Source organism: Lactuca serriola, chromosome 8, assembly GCF_051521515.1.
Source record: "Lactuca serriola cultivar US96UC23 chromosome 8, Lser_US96UC23_V15, whole genome shotgun sequence".
Classification (NCBI taxonomy): domain Eukaryota; kingdom Viridiplantae; phylum Streptophyta; class Magnoliopsida; order Asterales; family Asteraceae; genus Lactuca; species Lactuca serriola.
In genome coordinates this window covers 47,199,337-47,217,470 of record NC_136415.1, presented here as the reverse complement: position 1 = coordinate 47,217,470, position 18,134 = coordinate 47,199,337, and the positions used below count along the sequence as shown (strand labels likewise).

Sequence of the window (18,134 nt, the reverse complement as noted above, 5' to 3'; positions counted from 1 at the left end):
ACCGGTACCCATGGATAAATGAGAAGACATCACCATGGATTTTGTTACTAAACTACCCAGGACGAAGAGTGGTCACAAAATGATTTGAGTAATTGTGGATCGATTCACAAAGAGTGCACATTTCTTAGTGGCCAATGACAGATGGGCTATGGATAAGTTTGCAGATGTATACATAAAGGAGATAGTAAGACTTCACAAAGTTCCCATAACGATTGTGTAAGATCGTGATAGTCGTTGCACTTCAAGGTTTTGGAAAAGCCTACAAGAAGAAATGGGTACGAAGTAACAGAATGATGGTCAGAGTGAAAGGACAATTCAAACACTGTAGGATATGTTGAGAGCATGTACCCTAGAATTCCAAGGTAAATGGGACTAGCATCTACCCCTAGTAGAATTTTTCTACAATAATAGTTATCATTCAAGCATTAAGATGGCACCTTATAAAGCCTTGTACGGACATAAGTGTTATACGCCATCTTGTTGGCTTGAGGTTGGAGAAAAAAAACTTATGGGTCACGAGATAGTCCATCAGACTGATGAAAAGCTAAAGGTGATTAGGGAAAGAATGTTAATAGCTCAAGATCTTCAAAAGAGCTATGCTGACAAGAAGCAACGACCAATTCCTTTCGAAGTTGGAGATGTGGTGTTGCTTAAAGGCTCGCCATGGAAGGAACTTATAAGATTTGGAAAGAGAGGGAAGCCAAGTCCAAGATTTATTGGGCCATTCAAGGTTCTTCAGAGAATTGGAAATCGAGCTTACAAGTTGGAACTTACAGAAGAACTGGATGGTATTCATCACACTTTCCACGTATGTTATTTGAGAAAGTTTGTGGCAGAAGTCCCTGATATAATTCCACTTTTAGAGATGATGATTGATGAAGATAAGAAGTTAATCGAAGAGCTAGAAGTAATTGTTGACCGTAAGACGGAGAAGTTACGTTGTAAGATGTTTGGTTTAGTGCTTGTGCAATTGAAACATTCGAATGGGTCGAACCCCACCTGAGAAATAGAAAGCGAGATGAAGTATCACTATCCACATATATATATATATATATATATATATATATATATATATATATATATATATATATATATATATATGTCGATGGCTGATTCCGAGCACAGAATCATCGTAAAGGGGAGAGAATTGTAACCCCGCATTTCTCGCTATGCTCTAATAACATGATGTAATAATTAAGGTCAACAATTGTAACTTATTTGATATAATAATGGATAATTATTTGAGTATTATGTGATTTATGTGTAATTGTTTGCAGTATATGTGCTTACGGAAATATAATAAAATAAGAATAAAATATGTATCTAAAAAAATTAATAATTAGGCCGAATACCTTGGACGAAAGTTGAAATAGTCGTGAAAAGGATTCTGGAGATATAAGGAATGCTTAAATCAGAATTATAATGAAGAAGTTATGGTCTGCACAGTTACGCGATTCGGCCTAATTTGGCAACGCACATCATAAATATGAACTTTTGTTATGTTAATTTTTAGCCTTAGTAATCTAAAAAAAGTCGAAGTAGTTGTTAAGTAGAGAGCGTACATATAGTGAACGTCCAATTCTGAATTATAAGAGGAAGTTATGATTTTTCTAAAATTCAGCGTAGCAGTAGACATTCTAGATACCGAATTTAAGATCGGTTGATTATTAGCTGAAACAATCTAAACGAGAGTTGATGATCTCATTAATAGGATTCCAATGATAAAAAGATAGTCGAAAACTAACATCGGATAACAAAGTTATGCATTTTATATAGGCTTTAATAGTCTAAGCATGTGCAAAATAAATAAAGTCAAAATTAACCGACAGAGTCTGAATGAAAATTGTTGATCACGTCGACCCTATAGCCTAGGGTATCATGAAATCAGATTTGCGATAATCCAAAGAATTTCAATTTAGAAGTCAGGCTACTTCTAAATCAGAAACACAAAATATACCTTTTCCGTTTTAGTGTTCTAGAGAGATAAAATGAATCAATATACAATTTTTATATATAAAAGTTCCAACCCTTTTCTGGAACCAAAGAAGGATTCTTATACTAGAGGGAAAAGTAGTTAAACGGAAGTCACGTCCTTTTGGCGCCAAAAAATAGTTGGTTATTAAGACATAACCAACTCATGACATAATCATGATATCACTACAGGCATGGCAAGAAAATACATGGCAAGAGTCATAATCGACATACAAATCTGTTTAGGTTTCGAGGCGCTGACCCCTTGGAACCCCGTTAAATACTTCATAACCAAGAGTGATCTTCACATACATGACTTGTCCCCTCCTCCCCCTCCCGCATGTAACGCCGTAAATTTTCAAGCAAAATTTTTAATGTTAAAACCACATAAATCTCATCAACATGTTTCACAAAAATCCCCAAAATGTTAAATTATCAAAACACATATTTATAATTGTTTGAATAAAATCTAGGATCCTCAAAGCATAACTCCATATTGTGTGTACAATCAATCCGACGCCTTCCCGCGATCCTAAGAAATACCTAAAACACATATCACATAACACGGTAAGCACAAAGCTTAGTGAGTTCTCCAAAATACCACACATAACTCATTAGCCTCTCATGGCTATATCTCAAATAAGATCCTCTGGGCAACGTGTCTCAGTGGAACCCTCCGGTTCCACAACTCGGGTGGACCCTCCGGTCCTAACTCAGTAAAGCTCATCATAACACACATCATAAATCACAAAGACATAATGTCGGTTATCACAATACTCAATATAAGCACACAAGACCCTTCGGTCACACAAAATTACCACTTAAGGTAAGTATAGTGAGAAGACTCACCTCGTAAGCAAGCAAATAAATCTCGTACATGAATCACCGATCTAGCCTCCGCCTAACACATACGATAGTTATCTCTAATTAACACTTAAATCACAACTCTAAATCAACCCATTTGTTTTCTCTCTGTAATCTCTTGGGATGGGTAAAAGACCATTTACCCCCCCCCCCCCCCCACCATTGTCTCCATAATCCTTGTCTAAACCAAACCCTAAAGTCAACCGAAGTCAACACTTGAGTCAACAATCCATGTTGACCCAACTCGTCGAGTGCATCTATGTGACTCGTTGAGTTCCCTCGTTCCTTCATAAATGTCGCGAAAATCCAACTTAACTCGTCGAGTTGTCTCATCAACTCGCCAAGTTGCACATGTCCAGACTCGTCGGGGAAAACCCTAGCCGACTCGTCGAGTTAGCATATCAACTCATCGAGTCCCTTAAGTCTATTTTCTCATTCAGACGTTTTAAGGAAGAGTTACAACCCCAAACTCTAGATCTAGCCTCCCAAGGCTGAGATACCACGTAAAGCTGCAAGCTTTACGTCCATGCATGGCACTTAGAGCTTGAAATGCCAAAACAAGATCCATTTTGGGTTGGATGCACAAAAGATTGCCTCTAGCTCAATAAAGCACGGATCTTTGGGCTCACAAGACCTCGTATTTTCCAGATTTGAGGTTTCAACCTCATGATATGCTCAAGCGACTCAATATCAAAAGATGGATGGGAGAAAACCCTAAAAACTCCCTAAACTAAGATCTCACAAAGAAATGATCAAGATAAAAGCTTTTTACCTCCACACATAAGCTAATCTCTGAAGAACACTGATATAGATGCATCATAGTAAACTACAAAGTCCTCCACTCCCTCGGGGAGAGTAACACCAGAGCGTCGCACAATCTCTGGCGAAGAGTCTCGAATGAGGCCTGCTGCTCGGGCCCCCAGACAAAAGTAACACCCTTCCGGGTCAATCTGGTAAGAGGAACAACAATCTTGTAGAAATCTCTGATAAATCTCCTGTAGTAGCCGGCCAAACCCAGAAAACTCCTGATCTCGAACAGGGATCTCAACACCTCCCATCTTATAACTGCGTCAATCTTTGTTGGGTCAACCAATATCCCATTCTGATTAACGAGGTGTCCAAGAAACTGGACCTCTTAATAGGTGCATTTTATGCACCTATTTTTCATGTTTATTTTTCTCCTTTTATAGCATTCTACTTCATAATTCTTGCATTTAGTTGATTATTAGGGCAATTGCATATTTCATCAAGAATGTCTGGTACTTCACCATTTTTGATTTATTTTGCAGGCATTATGGAGCATGGATGCTTGGAGCTTTGGAGCATGAGGAGAAGATGAACCGGACATTCCATGGCAGAAAACATGAAGATGGAACCCGAGTCATTGTGCATTATTATCATAGCAAAGGACTATGTTTGAAACGCGATTATTTTCAAATCGACATGGGTCGTGTTTGTCCTTTTTCATCTTATATTTGAGCAACATGACTCGTGGTGAAGCTAGATTGAAGATGGAGCCAACAGTGAAGACTTTCTGGAATTTTAGCAAAAAGCATGGGCCATGACAAAAACACATGGTCAAGACAAATGGCCATGCCAAAAACACATGGGCAAAAGGCATGGTCGTGCCAAAAAACGCATGGCCTTATGGCAAGTCACGTGAACTTTAATAAAAGAGGAGGAGACGTCATTTTGAAGGCAAAAGGGTTTTTGGGAGCAGTTTGGGCGATCTTTGGCGATTCTAGGAGACTTTTTGGAGTTTTGAGAAGACCTAATCATTGCAAACACTTTTGATTTCATTTTTGTAAGGATTAAAAATTTAAATTTCATCTTTATTCTTGTTTGATTTGTTCTTAGCCATGTGTGGCTAAGAAACCCTAGTTTCTAGTTCTTGTTCAAAACATGTTGATTGCTTGACTTGAAGCATATGATTTGATGTTTGATTTGTGATTCTATTCTAGTGATTATATTTTTGTTTAAACTAGAATCCTTGAATTTGATTTATGTTTGATTGGCCACTTTCATGAATTGAATTTTTGTGCAGTTAATTAACTTTTAGGGAACCTAATCGTCCTATAAAGTTAATGATTAGTAACAAACAATAATTTTTCTTATTGTAAAACATATATCACATGTTTTCACACTTCCGAGCGTATGAGAAGAAATGAACATTGTTGGGAAGCTTGTACAAAACTTAATGCAGTTTTTCAATAAAATCTAAGAGCGTGTTTAGGTTGAATTAGTAAACTTAGGTCTAGTCAAAGAGCGTGTTTTGGTTAGATAATTTGGCAAGCGAGAGGTATTAGAGCGTGTTAATATCTTTCAGTACCAACTTAGAATAGCAATATTGAATTACATCAAGTCATAATCAAGTTGAAAAACAACATTGAGAACTAGAACTAGAAACACTTTCACAACTTGTTTACAAATCAATTTCATTTTGTGCATGTTTTTAAAGTAGATTGTTATTTAATTATTTCATTTTTGCAAACAAATCCTCCTTTTTGTGATGAAAGTACCTTGCGCAAAGAGGTATAGACTTTTGTCCCATGTCTCTGTGGTTTGACCCTGCTTGCCTTGTACTACGTTTTAGTGCATTAAAGCAGTGCATTTAGAGTCTGTTGTACCCCTTTATTTATTGGGTTTAACACGCTTAACAAATTGGCATCGTTGCCAGGGACACTGTGTTACTAATTGTTTATACCAAGATTTTTGTGAGCAGATACATCTCTATAAAAAAAACAATAAAAAAAACAAAACAAAAACAAAAAGTGTGGCTCAGAGATGAACACTCCTTACATTAAAGACCAACTTTCTGAGCTAGCCCAGATTGTTATGATGATTGGAAATGAACAAAGTATGCAGCCCACACCTATTCCTTGTGATTTTTGCACTCAAAATGGACATTACAACAGCATGTGTCCATATTTACAAAGGGAATGGGAGGAAGTGCAGGACAGGGGATGCTACTACTGGCTAAATCAATGGAGTTATGATCAACCTCAACATGATCAATGGTGGGAAAACAACCAAGCTTGGGGAAACAACCAATGCCAAAACCCATACCAAGATTGGGGAAATGACCAATACCAACCAATTCCACAGTTCCAACCACCATATTTTTCACCTCCCCAACAAGCTGAAACTTCGAGCATGTCCTTGGAAGACATTGTGAAAAGTATTGCCACTACTACCCAAATCTTCCAAGAAACAACTAGCCTCAAAAGATTAGAGGAACAAATTGCACAATTTGCTCAATCAGTGACTATATTGGAAACACAAGGAAAATTACCATCACAGACTGAAGAGGACCCAAGGCATACCGTTTCTGCCATTACCTTGAACGATGGGAAAATTTTTGATGACCCAAGATTGCAATTTGAAGACCGGGAGGAGGAGGAAGAAGTAGAAGTGGAGAAGGTTGTCAAGGAAGAAGTAGAAATAGAGAAGGATGACATGGAAATTGTAAAGGATGTATTGGAGGTTGACGAAAAAGAGACTGTGCCACCTACTACCAATGACAAAATCATAAAACTGGTAGACCAACTACTAGAGTCGGAAACAATAAATCTGTGGGACCCTTTAAAGGATACATATCCCGATAAGGAAGAAACCCAATCAATCATCAACTCAACCACCTTATCAAAAAAAGAAGAGTCGATTACTTTATTGGACAAGTACATGAAAAGGGTCAGTTGGATGATTGTTATCATCAAGGGTCTAAGTTCAGTATGGTTCCCAAGCAAAAAGAAAGTCAGGTACAAGATAAATGGCCAATTTGAGGAAATAGTAAGAAGTTCACTAAGTTGGAAAGCCCCAATATTCAAATAATAACATATTTCAAGGGACAAGTCGAGCCAAAGACTTGAAACAAGGGCGGCTAACCGAGAGGCAACTCGGGGAGTATTGTCTTTCCATTCTTCTCTTATTTACTGTATTTTGTTGTTTTGCAATGTTTTTGAGTCTTTTTAGAATTCCAAAAAAACTAAAATATTGAGAGTGAGTCATGTTAAAAAAAGAGTAAATTACTGAAATCGTCCCTGTGGTTTGGTCAAAATTGCATGTTTGGTCCCTAACTTTTTTTTTGCAGTTGGATCGTCCCTGTGGTTTGATTTTGTTGCAATTTTCGTCCCTTACATACATAAAGTTAGGGACCAAACATGCAACTTTTACCAAACCATAGGGACGAAAAACGCAACAAAATCAAACCATAGGGATGATCCGAGTGCAAAAAAAAGTTAAGGACCAAACGTGCAATTTTGACCAAACCACATGGACGATTTCAGTAATTTACTCTTAAAAAAATGTTTTGTGTGGTTAAAAAAATATATGATTTTTGTGGTTAACTGAAAAGAAAAGCATGGGCATGTGAAATTGGCATGGGCAAGACTAAAAAACGCATGACCTAATTTTTTAGACTGTGCTTGGCTTTCGAGGTTTTCAAGAATTTTTTTTTGCACGGCCAATTGTTAAAAACACATGGGCTGAAGCAAAACTCATGGGCCATGCTAAAAATGCATGGGTAAAAATTGAAATCACACAGCCAACCTTTGGATCATGTGTTGTCGACGTAACTCCCCCATCTCAAAAAACAAACGCACGGACCATGAAAAAATCGCACGGACCATGTAAAAACTGCACAGACCATGCTTAATTCGCACAGGCATCTCTTGCTTTAGACATGCGTTTTTGGAAAAAAAATCTTCTATCTTTCTCACAGTCGTGCGTCTCCACCCCTCTGTCATTCTTTGACTGAGAACCCTCCAAACCCTAGTTTAGGGTTCGATTTCTTTCAATTAATCCGAGATTAAGGCAAAAATGTATGTTGTTTTAAGTTCCTAACTTCATTTCCTTTATCATCTAGGTCGAATTTTCCCGGTGGAAGTGTAAAATCGGATTTCTCTTCATAGACCCTAGTTTTTGATTCGTAAAGTTTGAATTGATTCTTGTATTAAGTTTCAAAATTCTTATATAGGGTCTCAAGAACAAGCTTGAGGAGGTATTTTGTAGAGTAGATTAGAAGCTTGCATCTCCAGTTGTGCATTCCACCATTGATGTGTTCAAAGTTTTCTTGAGGTTGAAGATGAAGTGAAAAAGCCAAACACACATCACAAATTCAAGCATTTGACTGGTACATACCTTCCATATCTCAAGTCTTATACATTAATCATAAGATTGTTTGACTATAATTGTTGAGAATTCATTCATATGCTCTATATAGTTATACATTTGTGGTCGGTAGATTGTCCTACCCTCTTCGAGCATCGAGGATGATGCTTAATCTTAAGCTTGAGGAGGGGTCTTTGTACATTAGGTTTTAGTAGTTTCCAAAGCATTAAAAAAAATTAATTTTCTTATTTTCATTATTTTTTTTTCATGCATTCATTTCAAAGCATTAAAAAAATAAATAAATAAATACATAAACAAATTCAATCTAAAGGAACCTAATCTTCTTGAACCAGTTGAAGTGGTAAAATAGTCGTGGCTTAAGATTACAACTTGTTCGTTTTTCATTAAAAATCGTGATGCACCCTAATCACACACGAACACGTCTCCTGAAGCTACTCTTGCAAAACAAAAAATGATAAGGTTATCAACACCGAAGCATAAAAACTGATATAGTTTAGCCCTTGTAACAGACAACCGGTCTTATGAGTAGTAAGTGCTCACTCATATCCAAACTTCAAATTCAAAAGAGCCATAAAATGAATATAAAATTTTAGTGACTCGAATTCTCCAGCGCTCTAAAAACTCTTTTCTACCTATTCCCTTCTAAACACCCTGCTTGGGGACATTGTTTCCAACTATACTTATGGGTCTTTGTGCGTTTACATCAGTCCCCCTAAAAGAGTCAAGACGAAAATATAAGGAAATAAACCTGGAAAACAAAAATAAAAATAATAAAAAATAAAATAAAATAAAATAAAATAAAATTATTAAGTTAATTTGTGACCTTTGGGACTTGAATCAGTAAACCTCGAGAGGTGTTCTACACCTAATTGCCTAAAGCTGAATTGTTTGGGACTGATTGGGTTGAAAGTTTGCTACACGGGTTCCATAGAAAGTCATGAACTTAATAATAACAAAAAAAATATAGATATGTTTAGATGTTCAAATAAAGCTAATCTGTGGCCTTTCAGGTTCGAGCAAGTAAACCCTAGGGATCTCTTTAAATCTAGCACGCCAAAGTCATCTGGTCTGGATGTGTTGGTTGGAAGCCCGCTACATGGATTTCAAAGAAAGCCATGAGTTTTATTTCTATGAAAATATAATTAGATAGTTTGTATATATTTATGTTTATAGTTTAATTGAATAATATGTTTAGGAAAATGCTTGGCTGCCAAAAGATTCCTTTGGACTTGGACTTGAACTTATGACATTGGGACTGACTATAAACTATTTTGACTGGTGTACGTGGTTTGAAACATGTAACCAATCTAGGTAAGTATTAGGGAATTTTTAGAAAATATTTTTTAAAAAAAGATTGTTGTCAGTCAACAAATAGCTGGATTCGATCACTGTCATGCTTTGTAAAATGAAGATGATTGAGCATTTTTGTCATAACATGTTTTCACGAGAGTAAGACCATAATTTGTTCCATGTGCTAACCCAATACCAGTAGAAGTGAACAAGTGTTGAAACTTTGATTTTGTTGAGTTGTGTTAGGGAGTGGCTAAATATCATGTCTTAAATGTTATATATCTTTTTGGGGTTAATGCTAAGTTATCTCGAGACACGACAGGTACACCTTCGACTGTATGACATAATGAGGTTAATTGGATTGAATATGTTCGTTTTGTTTTGTTTTGATTATTGCATTAATGTTTGAAAAAAATTGTACACATGTTATTTTCATTAGTTTTTCTTCTATTGCGTGCATTCACTCTTAATTCCATTTAGTCCTTTCTGTTCCATCCACTCTTTTCATCTTAGTTTCTTTTTAGTCACCTATCGTCTTCTCTAGGTTGATTCTCAATTTTGTTCTTTCTTGAGGACAAGAAAGGTCTAAGCTTGGGGAGGTTTGATAGGTGCATTTTATTCACCCATTTTGCATGTTTATTTCCGTCCTTTTATAACATTCTACTTCATAATTCTTGCATTTAGTTTATTATTAGGGAAATTGCATATTTCATCAAGAATGTCTAGTACTTCACCATTTTTGATTTATTTTGCAGGCATTATGGAGCATGGATGCTTGGAGCTTTGGAGCATGAGGAGAAGATGAACCGGACATTCCATGGCAGAAAACATGAAGATGGAACGTGAGTCATTGTGCATTATTATCATAGCAAAGGACTATGTTTGAAATGCGATTATTGTCAAACCGACATGGGTCGTGTTTGTCCTTTTTCATCTTATATTTGAGCAACATGACTCGTGGTGAAGCTAGATTGAAGATGGAGCCAACAGTGAATACTTTCTGGAATTTTAGCAAAAAGCATGGGCCATGCCAAAAACACATGGTCAAGACAAATGGCCATGCCAAAAACACATGGGCAAAAGGCATGGCCGTGCCAAAAACGCATGGCCTTATGGCAAGTCACATGAACTTTAATAAAAGAGGAAGAGACGTCATTTTGAAGGCAAAAGGGTTTTTGGGAGCAGTTTGGGCGATCTTGGGCGATTCTAGGAGACTTTTTGGAGTTTTTGAGAAGACCTAATCATTGCAAACACTTTTGATTTCATTTTTGTAAGGATTAAAAATTTAAATTTCATCTTTATTCTTGTTTGGTTTGTTCTTAGCCATGTGTGGCTAAGAAACCCTAATTTCTAGTTCATGTTCAAAACATGTTGATTGCTTGACTTGAAGCATATGATTTGATGTTTGATTTGTGATTCTATTCTAGTGATTATATTTTTGTTTAAACTAGAATCCTTGAATTTGATTTATGTTTGATTGGCCACTTTCATGAATTGAATTTTTGTGCAGTTAATTAACTTTTAGGGAACCTAATCGTCCTATAAAGTTAATGATTAGTAACAAACAATAATTTTTCTTATTGTAAAACATATATCACATGTTTTCACACTTCCGAGCGTATGAGAAGAAATGAACATTGTTGGGAAGCTTGTACAAAACTTAATGCAGTTTTTCAATAAAATCTAAGAGCGTGTTTAGGTTGAATTAGTAAACTTAGGTCTAGTCAAAGAGCGTGTTTTGGTTAGATAATTTGGCAAGCGAGAGGTATTAGAGCGTGTTAATATCTTTCAGTACCAACTTAGAATAGCAATCTTGAATTACATCAAGTCATAATCAAGTTGAACAACAACATTGAGAACTAGAACTGGAAACACTTTCACAACTTGTTTACACATCTATTTCATTTTGTGCATGTTTTTAAAGTAGATTGTTATTTTATTATTTCACTTTTGCAAACAAATCCCCCTTTTGTGATCAAAGTACCTTGCGCAAAGAGGTATAGACTTTTGTCCCGTGTCTCTGTGGTTCGACCATTCTTGCCTTGTACTATGTTGTAGTGCATTAAAGCAATGCATTTGGAGTCTGTTGTACCCCTTTATTTCTTGGGTTTGACACGCCTAACACCTCTCGTAACCAGAAGTCACACTTGAAGAATTTGGCGTAAAGCTTCTCCACCCTCAATACTCCAAGAATCTCCCGCAGATACTCCTCGCGCTGCTCTCTGGACCTCGAGTATACCAGAATATCGTCGATGAACACGATTACTGACCAATCCAACATGGGCATGCACACTTGGTTCATGAGATCCATGAACGTTGTTGGTGCGTTGGTAAGTCCGAAAGACATCACCACAAACTCGTAGTACCCATAACGAATCCTAAAGGTTGTCTTCTGGATATCCTCCTTGCAAACTCTCATCTGATGATATCCAGACCTCAAATCAATCTTGTAAAACCAAGATGCCCCCTGCAACTGGTCGAATAAATCATCGATCCTCGGTAGTGGATAACGGTTCTTGACCGTCAGCTTGTTCAACCCTCGGTAGTCGATGCGCATCCGGTGTGAACTATCCTTCTTCTTGGCAAAAAGGATCAGTGCTCCCCACGGTGAGCTACTCGGTCTGATAAAACCTTTCCCCAACAAATCCTAGAGCTGTGAGGATAACTCATGTATCTCAGGAGGCGCAAGGCGATAAGGTGCCTTAGCAATAGGTGCTGCACCCGAAACCAAATCAATCCGGAACGCCACCTACCTATCGGGAGGCACACCCGACAACTCCTCAGGGAAAATGTCTGGGAACTCGCACACTATCGGAACCTCGAAGATAGAACTCAGCCTCTCTGTAGCAACTCGTGTATCTGTCACGTACGCCAAAAAGCCCATACAACCCTGTTGTAGACTCTGTCTCACTCTGGCAGTAGAGCATAAAGTTGATCCAGATATGGTACCCTCTCCATACACCGTAAGCACTCCCTACTAGGGTCTCGTATGGTCACCATCTGATGTTCACAGTCGATCACAGCTCCAAACCGACTCAACCAATGCATGCCCACTATGACACATACATCACCCATCTCTATCGGCACCAGGTATATCGGGAAATCAACACCAAAAATCTCTAATACACATCCCCAGAATACATCAGTGGCAAAAACTGCATGCTCGTCGGCTATAGAAACCCTCAGAGGTCGACTCAACGCCTCCCATCTGATACTGATGTGACGACTAAAAGCTAAAGACACGAAGGATCGACTCGCACTGGAGTCAAATAACACCAAAGCAGGTACAGAACTCACAAGAAAAGTAGCTATATACAACACAGTATAAGCACAAAAAGTCTCAAGAAAATATAATTAAGGAAATACGTACCAGCCACGACATCAGGCGTTGTGCGGACCTCTTCTGATGTCACCTGAAAATCTCTCCCACGTCCCCTCGGTGTCTCGACCTTCAATGGACGACTATCAGTAGCACGTAAAGTAGCAGGTGCAGAACCCTAAGCTGATCCCTGAATGAGTTTTGGGCAATCGGCCTTCCGATGGCCGGTCTGATTGTAGTGAAAGCAAACTACAAACCCCTTGGAGCAATTCTTCGCATGTGCCCATCTTTTCCACATTTGTAGCACATCCCTGCCCGCCACGATCCCTCGTGACTCTTCCCGCACTTGCCACAAGTGCGGCCCTTTTGGCCCCCAGTTCTCGTATTAGCGGGCTTTGCCCGCTTCGTCGTCGGCTGCGACTGTATCGGTCTCCAGTCTCTACCCTAGGACTCCTCCTCCTCCCTGGTATGCAACTCTAACTCAATCTCCTTTCTCCTGGAATTGGTCTGAAGCTCAGCCAATGTCCGGTATGACGAGTTTAACACAAACTCCCGTATATCCTTCGTCAGTATGCTCAGATATCGGCTCACACGTGCCTGCTTAGTAGACACGTGCTAAGGGAAAAACAACGCCCTCTCATGGAACATCCTCGAGATCTCAGTCACAATCTATGTCTTCTGCTTGAGATACAGAAACTCCTAGGCTAACCATTCCCTCTCCAACATGGGAACATACTCGTCTTGGAACAACTGTATAAATGTCTCCCAAGTCACTGCAGCATGATCTGAAGGAGTAAAGCTGGCTGTTACGAACTTCCACCAGTCTTTCGCTCCCAAGAGAAGTTGGTTCAGTGCAAACCGAACTCTCAGGTGCTCGAGGCATGAACATATGTAAAAACACCCCTCAATGTCGGAGATGCATCTCATAGAAGCAATCGGACCCTGAGTCCAATCAAACTCTGGTGGCTTTGTGTTGTTGAACTCCCGGAACAACAACGAGTCACCTCCCTATGGCCTAGCAGTGGCTATGGCTACGGTGGTTGTAGCAACAGCAAGGTCAGTAACAACAACATATCGCTCATCGAAAGTCTCAATCAGTGTGGTCTTAATAGACCCAAACATCTCCGGTATCGCCTCTCGGATAGTTGCGACCACCTCCTCATGAATGATCCTGCGGATCTCCTCGTCACTGGCATTACCGCCCTCGGGGTTGTGGCGTGTACCCACCATGATGTCTCTAAAACACAACACAAAAATCATCACAGACTCGTTCGAGCATACTCACAATCAATTTCCCGCCCCTACATGCTCCTTAGTACCCTAAGGATTCTTACTTGGGTTGCATACAGAGCTCGTGTTTTCGGTAGTACATGCCCAATACTACCTTCCACACCAACCTATATTCACCCCAAGTCCTCCTCCTAGGGTCCCAATTCACAAGTACTCTATCTCTCATGAATATCAGACTACTATCTTAGTATACCCCTCGTATTCTCATGTAGGTATCTCTCTTAGATTATCTCTCGACTCAGAACTCTTTCTAAGTGATTCCTGCTAGATACTCTTACTCAGCACATACTCAAAGCAAGTAACATATAACGTCTATCAATAACATCTCCTAAGCTAAGGCATCACAGATCAGGAAACTCTAGCCCTAAGATATGAAATACCTAACCTATCCTCTAGCATGCATCCCTAATATCTAATGAATATCTCATAGCACAAATAAGTAAGGGTATTTTGGGAAATCGCCGTTTGGGCTCTGCCGGATTGTACACACTACTCCAACTCGTTTTTCTCTTAAAACTCTTTCTCATTTTGGAAAAAAATCATTTCTTTTGAAAAATTTTCTCAAATCCTCAGTTTGAGTCCAGACACACCCAAAGTTACATCCGAATCCCTCAAACCAATGCTCTGATACCAACTTGTAACGCCGTAAATTTTCAAACAAAAATTTCATTTTTAAAACCACATAAATCTCATCAACACGTTTCACAAAAATCCCCAAAATGTCAAATTATCCAAACACATATTCATAATTGTTTGAATAAAATTCAGGATCCTCAAAAACATAACTCCATCTCGTGTGTACAATCAAGCCGACTCCTTCCCGCGATCCTGAGAAGTACCTGAAACACATTAGCCTCTCATGGATATATCTTAAATAACACTGTAAGCACAAAGCTTAGTAAGATCGCCAAAATACCATACATAACTCATTAGCCTCTCATGGCTATATCTCAAATAAGACCCTCTGGTCAATGTGTCTTAGTGGAACCCTCCGGTCCCACAACTCGTGTGGACCCTTCGGTCCTAACTCAATAAAGCTCAGTAGAACACACAACATAAATCATAAAGACATAATGCATGATATCACAATACTCAATATAAGCACACAAGACCCTCCGGTCACACAAAATTACCACTCAAGGTAAGTATAGTGAGAAGACTCACCTTGTAAGCAAGCAAATAAACCTCGTACACGAATCACTGATCTAGCCTCCGCCTAACACATACGATAATTATCTCTAATTAACACTTAAATCATAACTCTAAATCAACCAATCTATTTTCTCTCTCTAATCTCTTGGGATGGGTAAAAGACAATTTACCCCCCCCCCCCCCCAAATTGTCTCCATAATCCCTGTCTAGACTAAACCCTAAAGTCAACCGAAGTCAACACTCTAGTCAACAATCCATGTTGGTCCGACTCGTCGAGTCCCCTCGTTCCTTCAGAAATGTCGCGAAAATCCAACTTAACTCGTCGAGTTGTCTCATCAACTCGCCGAGTTACACATGTCCAAACTCGTCGGGGAAAACCTTAGCCGACTCGTCGAGTTGGCTTATCAACTCGTCGAGTGCCTTAAGTCTATTTTCTTATTCAGACATTTTAAGGAAGAGTTACAACCCCAAAATCTAGATCTAGCCTCCCAAGGCTGAGATACCATGTAAAGCTGCAAGCTTTACATCCATGAATGGAACTTAGGAGTTAAAATACCAAAACAAGATTCATTTTGGGTTGGATGCACAAAAGCTTGCCTCTAGCTCAATAAAGCTCGGATCTTTGGGCTCATAAGATCTCCTATAGTCCATATCTGAGGTTTCAACCTCATGATATGCTCAAGTGAATCAATAACAAAAACTGGATGAGAAAAAACCCTAAAAACTCCCTAAACTAAGATCTCACAAAGAAATGATCAAGATAGAAGCTTTTTACCTCCACACAGAAGCTAATCACTAAAGAACACTGGATCCACAACCCCTCCTCGATCTAATCCACAATGCTCTCCAAATCTCCTTCCAAAGATGCACAAGAACACTCAATTTAGTCTCTCTCTCTCTCTCTCTCGCTCGCTCGCTCGCTCTAACATACACACACACACACAACGAGTGGAACTGGTCTAGGGTTTCTCACAGAGCTCTAAGGTGACAAAGGGAGAAAATAAGGGTTTAAGGTCCTTTAAATAGGTCATAAACCCGAAAAATTAGGGTTTCCTCTCACAGCGCCAACTCGTCAAGTTGGTCGTAAAACCCACGCGTCCAAAACCCTTCTCTACTCGACGAGTTGGTTCCTCCAACTCGTCGAGTTGCTCGGTCAAAATGTTATACCTGGGAGTCGGGATGTTACACCGCAAGTCTATCCACCATGCATGATCATCATATTGAACATAGAATGATTCAGTAATTAGTGTTACATGATATATAACAACAGTAGTAGTAATTTCAGAAATAAAATTCTAACCTTGTGGTTATCCTTATCTCAAAGTACTTGCACCACTGCCAGGGACTCTAACCCTTAGGCCCCGCTAGGGGTGCTGCCCCTAGACCTCGCCAAGGGGATATAGCCTTTATGAACCCTGCTTTCAGGGGCCCTGCCCCTAGACCCCATTATTCCTGACTTCATATTTATCACGTCGAGTCTGCACCCCCCACTGTTAAGCTCAGTTAGTAAATGGAGTTCGTCTTATCTCGTTATTAATAATAATGGCACCAAAATATGTTGATAATACTAAAATCACCAGCAGGACCAACCTATCCTTCTCCACCAATGGAACATACTCAACCCTAAACATCTTTGTGAACTGCTCCCAAGTCATCATGCTCCGCTTAACATGGGAAAGGTTCTTAGAGACAAAGTTCCACCAATCCTTCACCCCCTAAATGAAGAAGGTGTTGCGCAAACTTGAACTTATGGTTATCCGGACAATCTCATCGAAACTAATCACGTCTTTGGTACTGTCAAATCATGGGACTTTGTGCTTTTGAACTCGCGATAGGATACCGATCCACCACCTAGAGGTCTTATGGCAGTAGTTGCGACGACAAACAACATTAATAACTTTAACATATGCTCGCCCAACATGGCTTTAAGCTGGGTCTTGATAGACCTAAACAACTCCAAAATCGTCTCCCTAATCACCATAGATACCTCATCAACAATCATCATGCATATCTCCTCATCACTCAAACTCGACCTCTCCTAGTCGCTAGTGCCCGAACCTGAACCTCTGGTCATCACAATACTAGAAATATATAGGATGATAGGTCAAGAAAACAGGTTATAGTGTTAACATAGACTATAAACTCATATACCAACTCATTAACAACCTTATGACTTTTTTTAATCTCGTACGAATCCTATGCTTCCGTTAATATTGGCTCATACTACCTTCTACACATATCCGTATTCGCCTCAGGTATCTTCCTAAAGTTCTAAGTCACTACACTCAACCAATTTGTCCTTGGAGTTATACCTTTGTGGTACTTTTCAAAGAAATGGTACGATGTATAGTCTCTTGAATACTAGTAGGATATATATATATATATATATATATATATATATATATATATATATATATATATATATATATAAGAACCTCCGAAAATACACTAACATAACTCAGCCAGACGTACTAAATAGCTAAGCCAACTATATCACCCCCCGATGACCGAACTAGGAGGGGGTCGTTTGCATATACCGAATAGTTGACGTGACTAATAACATTATTCAAGTACATATACTTGTACCTCGAGTCTTATGAATAATAAATGCAATAAGACTGAAACCTACTTGGTAAGAGAAAGCAATGACTCCCAACAAGTTGGGTATAAATAGTGGCTACAAGGAAATTGTCATGTATATTTATAATCAATTGTTCACATAACTAATTACGATTCAACCATTTTGTGATTCTAAGGTGTTGTTTGTTTTTTAGAAGAGAAAATGCGTGAAGTATGCGGATCACCTCTGCAATCCTCAGTAGCAGAAGAGGTGGAACAAACGACTGCATCATATAATAAAATGTATGTTGGTTTTTTAACGTCTGCTGACTGCTGCAGTAAGTTAAACTAAGGCGTGAAGGAGTTTGAAGCAGTTGGTTTAGTGTTGCGCTACACAGCACACGCGCAACAGTTTTTAAGGCAGAAGTTTTTTGAAAAACAAACAGCACCTAACTTTAGCATTAGACCGTTTGTTCGGAAAAACCTTCTCGGTTATCGGCTTACGAATAGTTTGTTCATATAGGTTTCAAGTCTTTATTGTCGAGCCGTGAAGTAGGCC

At 38.9% G+C, this 18,134-nt stretch overlaps 1 protein-coding gene across 1 annotated transcript; it reads left to right on the top strand.

The window, feature by feature from the left end:
* Window positions 1-430: 430 nt before the first annotated feature.
* Window positions 431-1,003, top strand: LOC145066862 (uncharacterized). The gene is made up of 2 exons (XM_079014116.1): window positions 431-550; window positions 593-1,003. Exons 1-2 carry the CDS (start codon window positions 431-433, stop codon window positions 1,001-1,003), a joined length of 531 nt encoding a protein of 176 aa, XP_078870242.1.
* Window positions 1,004-18,134: the final 17,131 nt, after the last annotated feature.